The sequence below is a fragment of the Octodon degus genome, unplaced genomic scaffold, assembly GCF_000260255.1.
Source record: "Octodon degus isolate 3935 unplaced genomic scaffold, OctDeg1.0 scaffold00014, whole genome shotgun sequence".
Taxonomy (NCBI): Eukaryota; Metazoa; Chordata; class Mammalia; order Rodentia; family Octodontidae; genus Octodon; species Octodon degus.
Window position 1 is genome coordinate 10,365,226 of NW_004524590.1, and position 10,645 is coordinate 10,375,870.

The 10,645-nt window shown below is 51.4% G+C and overlaps 1 protein-coding gene across 1 annotated transcript; it reads left to right on the top strand.

The window, feature by feature from the left end:
• The first annotated feature begins 6 nt into the window (after window positions 1-6).
• On the top strand, window positions 7-1,158 carry Tmem185b (transmembrane protein 185B). The gene has a single exon (XM_004626347.2). It carries the CDS (start codon window positions 23-25, stop codon window positions 1,073-1,075), a length of 1,053 nt encoding a protein of 350 aa, XP_004626404.1. The 5' UTR covers window positions 7-22; the 3' UTR covers window positions 1,076-1,158.
• The last annotated feature ends 9,487 nt before the right edge of the window (window positions 1,159-10,645 follow it).

Here is a 10,645-nt window from a genome sequence, read left to right on the forward strand (position 1 = left end):
GGCAGGCGGGCGGAGCTACGCCATGAACCCCAGGGGGCTGTTCCAGGACTTCAACCCGAGTAAGTTCCTCATCTACGCCTGCCTCCTGCTCTTCTCGGTGCTGCTGCCCCTCCGCCTGGACGGCGTCATCCAGTGGAGCTACTGGGCCGTCTTCGCCCCCATATGGCTGTGGAAGCTCCTGGTGGTCGCGGGGGCCTCGGTGGGTGCGGGCGTTTGGGCTCGCAACCCTCGCTACCGCACCGAGGGGGAGGCCGGCGTGGAGTTCAAAGCCATGCTGATCGCCGTGGGCATCCACTTGCTGCTGCTCATGTTCGAAGTCCTGGTCTGTGACCGCGTGGAGAGGGGCACCCACTTCTGGCTGCTGGTCTTCATGCCGCTCTTCTTCGTTTCCCCGGTGTCCGTGGCCGCTTGCGTGTGGGGCTTTCGACATGACAGGTCGCTAGAGCTGGAGATCCTGTGCTCCGTCAATATCCTGCAGTTCATCTTCATCGCCCTGAGGCTGGACAGGATTATCCACTGGCCGTGGCTGGTGGTGTTCGTGCCCCTGTGGATCCTCATGTCCTTCCTTTGCCTGGTTGTCCTCTATTACATCGTCTGGTCCCTCCTGTTTCTGAGGTCCTTGGATGTGGTTGCAGAGCAACGGAGAACACACGTGACCATGGCCATCAGCTGGATCGCGATTGTCGTGCCCCTGCTCACTTTCGAGGTCCTGCTGGTTCACAGATTGGACAGCCACAATACGTTCTCTTACATCTCCATATTTGTCCCCCTTTGGCTGTCATTAGTAACTTTGATGGCCACAACGTTTAGACGAAAAGGAGGAAATCATTGGTGGTTTGGTATTCGCAGAGATTTCTGTCAGTTTCTGCTTGAAATTTTCCCATTTTTAAGAGAATATGGGAACATTTCTTACGATCTTCATCATGAAGACAGTGAAGATGCTGAAGAAACATCTGGGGCAGAAGCCCCAAAAATTCCTCCAATGTTTGGCAAGAAAGCCAGGGTAGTTGTAACACAGAGCCCTGGGAAGTATGTTCCCCCACCTCCCAAGTTAAATATCGATATGCCAGACTAAACTGCCTTCCTCGCTGGGCCTTTGGTGAGATAGAAACAACCTCTTACACCAACTCCACCTTGTTTTTCCCACTTTATGCATCCCAAACCGGCAAACAGGCTCCAAACACCGTTTCAGGATTTGAGATGATGTCAAGTGACTTGTTGTGCATCATAGATGCAGAGGTGGCTTGGGTCTGTGGCTTTGTGTGTGGTGTGTATGGGGACGAGAGAACTCCTTTTTGCTCTCCACGGTGTTGAAGAGCTAGCCAGGGGCAGCAAGAGGAATTGTTTTAGTAGGTCCTCAAAAGGAGTAGCTACACAATTGTTTCGTTTTTATTTTAAGGGTCTACTACACTATCAAACATATTGTTTAAAAATATTTTTATACACTGCTAGTCTGAAATTGTATTTGAGATTGTTCCTGTTCTGATATAGTAACAGATCTACAGAATTCTCTTTTCCCACCACTGGTTTATAAGCCTCATAGTTATTTCTAGGGTTCCTACTGTTAAAGTAGTTTTTCTTTGGGCATTGCTTTGGGTGTTTAACTGTCTTTAATATTCTGATAGATGAATTTTTCTAATGATGTGAATCTGTGCACATGTAATATTTATATGAACATTTTAGCAGTGTACTATGTTGAATTCCAGTTCTTTGCAGTACAAAGTATTATGTTATTTTTTTACGTTTCTATGTGAAGATACGTGTTTATTGCAGGTGTCCTCAGAGTGCATAAAATGTTAATATGTACCTCTTGTGGGGTCTGATCTAAGTAGTAGGCACAAATTAGCGATTGGAAATCCCATGGATCTGAGTATTCAGATACCCGGTAACGGGTCTGTACAGCTCTACAGCGTGTCTCAGTACCTTTGTAGGCAAGCGCCACCACCCTTTGGGAGTGGGTAACACGCTGCTGTGTGGAACCAGATTCTGATTCAATTGTTATTTATCGGTTTTCTCCAGGGGTGTCAACATCTCTTGGGAAACAACCAAGATAAGCAACAGATGTTTTGTCCATTTCTTAGGATCTTTGAATATTGTTTTTTCAGAAGTAAGCTTTACTTATTGGAAAGCTAGATGGAATGACCTTAACCAAAAGTAGCTGACAAGATATCTTATTTTAAGGTCCAAACTGTGGGGTTTGTCAACCACAGGGAAGCCATAGTTTGGGTTACCTTTTTAGATAAGTACGATGTGTCTTTAGGTCCTGGTGGGATGGATACCAGGGAACCAGAGGGCAGAAGCCCGATTCTGCGAGAGTACTGTTCTGAGCAGAGGAAAGAAATGCTTTCAGAAGGAGGTTAAAGTGTAAAGCGGTACTGATGCTTCTGGAGGAGACTGCTGAGAACTGTTGGTGTTGACAGTTTATTAAAGATTATTTAAAGTGAGTTCTGTGCAGTAAGTACATGACTATACTCTGCCCAGGCCGTGAGACCTGTTTCATTTGAGAAACCCAAATTCACTATTTTTGTCTCATTTAAAAAATGTTTAGAAGTGACATACTTCATACACATGCTGGTAACAGATGCTAGCAACAATGAAAGCCAGCTCCAGGGACCTGAGTGCCTGCTTGCCCGAGGCTGCCACAGCGCAGAGTGGCTGGCTGGCTGAGCTGAGTGCCCCCCACATGGGCATACTGTGGGTTTGCACAGCTGGCAGAGTGGGCAGCAGTCCTGAGCAGCGGTGGTACCATTTGAAGAACTGGATTCACTCATTCTTTCTTAGTCTGACTATTGAGGACCTTCTCTGAGCTGGCCCGGTGCCACGCGATGCAGGGACAGCGGGGAGTGGTACAGACCTGCCCATGGACTGCGCAGTGGGAAGAATGGGCAGAGACAGCAGAAACTGCGTGGAAGGTACAGCTGGCCTCAGGGTGACCTGCATTCAGAACTTCAGGCCTGACTTGATTTTCAGTCCAGTGCCCCCTACCTTCCTCTCTGCTCCCAAAGTACCTGAAAGCATCAGGAAGATGTAGGGGTGGAGAAACAGATTTGCTAGAGGAGGTGCCAAGCAGATTTGGGGGTAGCAGGTATCACCAGCACCTTGGGGCTGCAGCGTCACAGAAGGGATATGTTGGTATCTCGAGTGAGTCCCCCATCTTGCCTCCTCCGCTGGTGTCAGTGGAAATCCAAAGTGTCCCTACCCACATAGGCTACCCCTAGGAAGCCTGGCTTACCTCAAAGCTGTTAGGTAAGAACAGTATGGGTAACAGTTGTGAAACAACTAGCTGATCTTTGAAGTTGATACAACCCCAGCTGGGCCTGCGGGCTTAGTAGTTGCTGCTCATCACTGACTCCACAGTGTTTAATATTTGTCAGCCCTGTCACTAGTTTCTCCTGCAGAATGATGGAACAACCAGCTTTTGCTGCTAAACGACCTCAGAAATCTCACTGGCCTACAGGTATGCATTCTCATTGCCCACAGGTTGACTGGGGGGTCACACCCAGGCCGGGCTCCACAGCACAACTGTACTCTGGGCACCTCTGCCTGTGCCGTGTTTCAATGTAATGGTGGAAATACGAGGAGGCCAGGCCAGAGCCTGCGAGTGCAGCATCCCAGCCACGTGACAGATGTCCAGTCTGCTGCTGCTCCAGGTGGATCCCATGACTTGAAGGTGAGGTAGTACATGCCCTAGAAACACCTCCACCCGCAGGGGTGGCTGTTGGCCCATGGAATATGCTAGAAGGTCATTGGAAGCTCAGAGTTCGTGGCTGACTAGCTGATTTCCTTCCCATTTTAACAAACATTTCCCATTTAAAACTTAGTCTAGATTCCTAAGTTGTTGCCACCAGAAGGCATCTGTTTGTTAGTGTCATGTAGGGAACCCTTTTTGGTCCTCATATGGGTCCAGGAAGTTTATATTGGAATCCCATGGACAAATTATTGGAATCCCATCAATCTACCACTTACAGTACAACCCACGGTGAGAATAAAGACCCTAAAGCATATTTATAGTTATGGGGAGTCAAGGGGTCCTAAATGCAGCCATGGTGATGGCTATCCAAACCAAAGGCCAGGACCCAGGGTGGAACCTTGGTTTTTTTTTTTCAGTCATGAAGGAGGAGTGGCTTGAGGATGAATGACTGAGAATGGCAGGAAGTAGGTGAGTGCTGTGAGCTGAGCTAGGCAGGAGGCCTGAAACCACCTCTGCAACATGCAGAGGGAAGGATGTGCAAAAGTAATTTGCATTATGCTGAGATAGTATATAATGTCTTGGGGCCCAGTGCTTCAGCTTTGATGTGTAATCTTTCAAACCCCAGGAAATGATAGCCTCTATCTTTTTTTTGTTTTTGTTTTGGTGGAACCAGAGATTAAACACAGGCCCTTGCGCTTGCCAGGGAAGCACTTGTTCCACTGAGCCATCTCCCTGGCCCCTAGCCTCTATCTTGAGGCTGAGCCCAGCTGACATGTGGAGCAAGGCTCTTGCATCCTGTCTCAACCTAACATTAAAGAGCAGCAGGTGGAGGTTATCAGGGAAACATGCGTGCCGTCTTCAAAGACTACCACCAGCTCCTCGGCTAGACCAATACGCATTGCTTAAAGCCAGTGCAAGGGATAAGGAAAAGTCCTAGCCAGCTCTGTACCTATCAATACATGGAAATAGGGGCAGACAGCCAAAATAGACAACTGACCTTCTTTCAGGAGAGTTGCCCAGGTGGTCCTCCACCGTGTCAGAGGCAGGTGGGCAGTCCCTGAGATTAGAGCCCTTGGTAAACAGTAGTGCAGCCCCTGCAGCTGCCCCTACAACATGTTAGGAATGCGCTATAGCCCCAGGCTTTGCTCACACACGTGCCAGATCCTTGGGAGGTAAAGGCTGAGTACTACCAGCCAGGGAGGATGGAAGAAGCAGTAGGTGGAGACAGGCCTGAGTGGGCCGGCTCTGCTGACTGGGAGCTGTGGGACCACACAGCTGCAGGTGAGTGGGGAGGCTGGGACAGGTTGAGCAGGCACAGTGATCCTGGGGCCTTGTGCTGCTGGAAGGAACATTTGGTGAGGACTGCTCTGGTGTCACTGCCTTTCGTCCCATGTCACTGCCACAAAAGGGGCCCACTGGTGCTGCTTCTGTTGCCACAGGTAATTCCTCAACCACCTACCAGCTCAGGATCGGATGGAGTCTGAGGAGGAGGATGTGATTGATCTGCCAAGCCCTGGGTGTTTATGCAGAACGGTCTGCACAGCTCGCTCGGGATTTGCCTGCAAAGGCGCTCAGAGGCTGGGTGATTAAAGACAGCAACTGAGGTCCCCGCCACCCACTCGGCTACGTGGCATGTACCTTTTACCCAAGCTTGCACCTCAGAAATGAAGCTTCTGTCTAATACGCTGTGGCTGTCGCACTGCAAAACAGTGCCTTGTCCCTTCCCTAAGGGCAAGAGAGGCGACCTAGCTGCTCCCGGCGGGTCCTCCTGCTCCTGATCTGTGACGGCTGCAGTGTTTTCCCGTCCGCCTTTGTCACTATCTGTGTGTGGATTAAAGGCAACCGCCACAACATGCCCTCCGAAGTGTAGCCCGAGAACTCTGCAGGCTCTTCCCTGTCCAGACACGCACCTGGACGAGGCGAATGTTCAGGAAGCCAGACTGCGAGAGTAAATACAGAGCGGACGTGAGCACACAGCTGCCTCCTGTGAGGTTAGACCCTAAAGCGCTGCAAAATGTGGGATCGGTGCCACCCTTCTGCTCAGTACTTTTTTCTTTTTTTTTTAATTTTAGGGAAGGGTCTACAGGGTGTTCAGGGTCTCACTAGGTCTGACTCAGAGTGATTCTCCTGTTTACAGCCTCCCCAGTGCTGGGATTACAGGCACGTGCCACCATGCCCAGTCTCATTCGCAGTCTCAGTGCGCCCTGGGGATCGAGTTGAACTTGTGGGGGAGGGTTTCGGGAATGGAACTCAGGAGCTCCCACTGTCTCCTGGCCCACATTCCCTCCCTTCCCCCTTTTGCCCTCTTCCTTTTTTTTTTTTGTACCGAGGATTGAACTCAGGACCCAGTGCTTGCCAAGCACTTACTCTACTGAGCTATCTCCCGGCCCCTCCCTCTCCCTTCTCACTGCTGGGAATTATATCCAGGACCTTCATTCTGCACTAGTCCCAGCCCTATTCATTTATTTCTGGAGGCTTGCAGGTTAGCTCAGTTTAAGCACCTGCTGGGGCAAACCCAGTCAGGCACAGGAGACCCTGGTTCGATCCCCAGCTCCCCGTGCCTTACCAGACCCGCCCTTAAGGCAGACTGAGCCAGGCCAAAAAAATCCCCCTCCTGGGGCTGGTGAGATGGCTGAGTGGTCTAAAGCAGCTATTTAGAACAAGCTAAGCTAAGCAAAGCACAGGGACCATGGTTCAATCCCCAGCACCACATGCCAGCCAGCCCCATCCCCCGGTGGGCTGAGCTGGCCACACACACAAAAAAAAATAAATAAAAAATTAAAAAACAAAATCCCCCTCCTGTTCATTTCTTTCTTTCTTTTTTGTGGAACCAGGGATTGAACTCAGGCCCTTGCACATGCCAGGGAAACACTTATTCTACTGAGCCATCTCCCGGCCCCTCATTTATTTCTTTGTTCATTCATTGTCAGGGTCTTACTAAATTGCCTTGAGTGGTCCTGAACTTTCAGTTCTTAGTTTCTCAAGGAGCCTGGCTTATAGCTGTGTACCACCACACCCAGCAGTTCTCATTTTTAACAAGTTAATATATAATGATTTAATTTTATTTCTTTTGTACCAGGGATCGAACTCAGGGCCTTGTGCTTGCCAGACAGGTGCTTATGCTGCTGAGCTACATCCTCTGTCTGATTTTGTTTTAAAATAATTCAATATTTTTAAAAGTTACTGACTTTAATTTTCACCACGATAAATTGCTATAACTCATAAAAAGCTCCTTGGGGACCTTGGCTCAGCTTCTAAGAGTGTAAAGGGGTCCCTGTGCCCCATGAGTACTGCTACCTGAAATGATAGTGGGTAGAAGAAGATAGAAATTGGGTGAAATTCAATATGACAGCAGGGAAGGCAGCAGAGGGCCACTGGCCTAATGTTTGCAACAGGCCAATTTGCGTTGGTCCCCACTTCCTGTCTTCCACCAGCTTGTGGTTGGTTGGGCTGCCTTTGTTCCTAGCACCCAGAGTCCTCCACTGGTCTTGCTGGCATCTTTCACTTGATGTCACCAGGATCTTGCAGCCATATGGACCCCTGGATGCTGGCCAGATGCCTGGTCCTCCACTTGGTGGGAGCAACAGCATTTCCCACTGAGGGTCCCTAAGAAGGAGGTACCATTTTGGCTGACTACCAAGTAGAAATGGGGAGGACAGTCACCCATGAAGTACACAGGCCGCTTCTTTCTAGTTCCAGGATGTTTTGTGTGTTAAGCAACTCTACCAAGGGCAGGAGAGAGGAAGGAGGTTTTGAAATCTTTCTCCACCCCAGTAGCTCAGCACTTGCTCCCCTCCCAGTCTCTCTGCTTGTGCCCCTCCCTGTGTGTCATGCCCACCCTTGTCCCTGCCTCTGGAGCCTGGGTTTGCTATTGTGTGCCATAGCTGGGCCCAGAAAGCCCAGGCCACATACTTTCACCCAGGAGCACCAACTGCACTGGCAGAGCACCCAGGCCACAAGTGTCACCACATCTCTCAGCCCCTGGACACCATCTTGGGTTCCCCCACAACCGTCACAGAAGCCCGTCCTCCTTCCTGTCCTCTCACCTCTGAGAAGTATGTCTGGCCATTCATGGGCAAGTTCCACTCCTCCTAGCTATTACTAGCTTGGGTAGGACACCTGGGCCTGGCAACCAGGCTGGGCTCTGCTGTAGCCCAAGGACACTTGATGTGACACATAGGGTCTCAGAAAATTTCATCCATGTGTTCAAGAGCTGGAGGACCAGTGCTGAGCCCACCTAGACCCAAGTCTGAGCCCTGCCAGGCCAGAATGGGCCAGGGTGTCTAGTCTGCGGTAGTCCTTAATAGTCATCACCACTCTAAGATGTCAAGCAGAAGTCATGCATGCAGAGGAAGGTCTTGTCTGGGATAGCCCTGTGGCCACTTGAGGACCTTGGTCCAGGGGCAGGGACACTTCCGGGCAAGCCATAGGGGCTGAGCATTGCTCCCTAGTGGGGACCTGAAGGAGGGAGAGGCTGAGAGAGCCAGGCACTGAGGCACTGCCCTCTCAGGGCTGAAGTCCAGCCTGAGAAGCCCCACCCCACTAGGGCAGGCAGTCCAAACAGCTATCGCGCAAGCTGCCACCAACATGCCACCAAAGTGCCAATGAGGCTGCTTAAACAACCGCCATTTACCTCTCAGTTCTGGGGCTGGACGTTCCAGATCCCAGGGCCAGGACAGTGGGGCTTTGCTAGCGCTTTTCTACTACGCCTTCCCATGGTGGCCAGAGAGAGGTTTCCCTGGGGTCTCTTCATATAATCTCACCCAGTTATAAGGTCCCACCCTCATGAGTCCTAACCCTAATTGCCTCTTATGACCTCATCTCAGAACACCATCACACGGGGGATTAGGGCTTGACATCCAAGCTGGGGAGGAGCGCAAGCCAGTCCATAGCACATGCCAAGCATGAAAGGCCCAAAGCGGGGGCCATGCCCAGCACTCAGCCCAGCCCCGTGTTTTTGGATCCCTAACAGGGATGAAGTATGTGGGTCCACAAGAATGAGAAGGAACCCCTTCATCCCCTGGGCCTCCAGACTCCTATTTATCCAGTGACACAAGCATAGGGATGGGGTGGAGAGAAGTGTAGCACGGTGGGGCCCTGGGTGTGAGCGGGGGAGCCAGCTCTAGGAGCCAGCGAGGGCAGGCCCAGCGCTGTGGATGCAGAGGCAGGCAGCATCAGTCGGATGCCTTAGTGACCCCTAACAGTGGCCTGACAAGGAATAGCATTGGAAACCCAGAGGAAAGTGGTCAGGGCGAAGTCCCTTGTTCAGCAGTTTACCAGAGGAGGCAGGTTTTCCCATCTGTCCATGCCTAGCCTTGTTTTTAGTTGGCAGTGAGCTCTCCTCCATCTCTCTGTCTCTGCCTCTATCTCTGTATCTCTGTCTCTCCCTCCCTCCCTGCCTCTCCCCTCCCCCCATCCTGAGCACCACTGCTTCTTGGCGAAGGGCAAGGGTCTCTGGCTCACACTCAGCACTTACCTGGCTGCATTCTCACCATCCATTTCTGTCTTGTGTGTCCCTTTGGTAGGACTGTGAACTCCTCAAGGGATGGACACAGCTGGATGTCCCTGCTGTCGGGTACTTGGGTACAATGAGCAAGAGAGTGAGTGTGTCTCTTGGGTTATCAGCGTCTCTTGGGTCATAAGCCAGCTCATAGGTTGTCCAAAGGACATGAGAAGTGAAAAGGAGGAGCAGAGAAAAGGTAGTAGGAGAGTGAAAGAGTAGGGAGAAGACCCAGAGGGTGCTGGCGGAGCAGGGCTCCTTTCGCCTTAGAGCAGCCCCAGGTGGACACTCTTACAGTTCCTGCACCCATGTTTCCCAGCTGGTGATCCAGTCCTCTGGTCTCAGCAGCACCACGAGGTCAGGCGCAGCAGCACGCAGGGGTGTGGGCTTCTAGAACAACTCCAGCCCCTTCCCATCCCCTGTGCAACCCCAAGGGCACCCTGGCACCTCTTCCAGCTGAGAGGTAACTGCTGTGTTTTCCTGTGGCCAGGTTGGGCCCAGGTCAAGAGCACAGGCAGAGAGTGGGACAGTGATGGCTGCGACCTCGGGGGAAGGTCTGCAGGTCTTAGCCCCCTCCTGCCACAGCCTGGGAGGAGGGGCTAGGGTGACGTGCCATGGCACTGGCACGCATCACTCTGGGCTCCTGGTGGCGCTGAGGGGGAGGCCTGAGCAGGAGCCCTGGAGGGAGGGGAGCCCCCTCAGATCGGAGAGACAGGATGGCTAGAAACTGCGGAGGCCTGGCCAGGGCCTCAGCCTTCTGTCCTGATCTGTGGTGGGCCAGCCAAGAAGTTCCTGCTTTTTTGTTTTGTTTCATGTCTCTGTGGTGGGGCAAGAGCTTCTTCCTCTGTCATTTTGCTGACCTCACTCCTGTGTTTCTGATAGTAGGTCTTTCAGACTGTCTTCCATTAAAGTTGATTCCAGGCATCCAAGCTGGCAGAGTTTAGAAAAAAACTGTCTTTTCCTCTAGAAGGGTATGACACCTAATGGTCCATTTTCCCCCTTAAGTAAAATATCTGCAGGTTAAAAACAAACAAATAGAAACTGTGTTACAAATCTCCCAGCCTGCACAGCATTCTGGGGGACCCAGTGATAGTGCCGGGCCAAGGCACATCGGGGCACCAGGATTCTCCTGCCCACGAAGGACTACAGGGACATTCCACCCCAAACTCGGGAGGGGCACTGAGGGGGACACAAGTGATGAAAGGTGCCCCCAAGCCTTCGTCACACGACACCCACAGACCCTGACAGTGCACTTCATAGTACTCCCAGATCCAAGGGACGTGAATGGGGCTGCCAGAGGCCAAGATGGTGGCCTGGGCTCCAGTCCCTCTAGTCCGCTGTCCTGGGGCCTAACAAGTTGCTCGTGTCTGTTAATGGCTACTGTACCCTGTTACTGTTTTAATCAGTATTCATATATATATTTATGTGTGTGTGTGTGTGTGTGTGTGTGTGTG

What these genes read in the sequence shown, in the direction of transcription:
- Tmem185b (XM_004626347.2), top strand. Translation starts at nt 23, where the DNA reads ATGAACCCCAGGGGGCTGTTCCAGGACTTCAACCCGAGTAAGTTCCTC.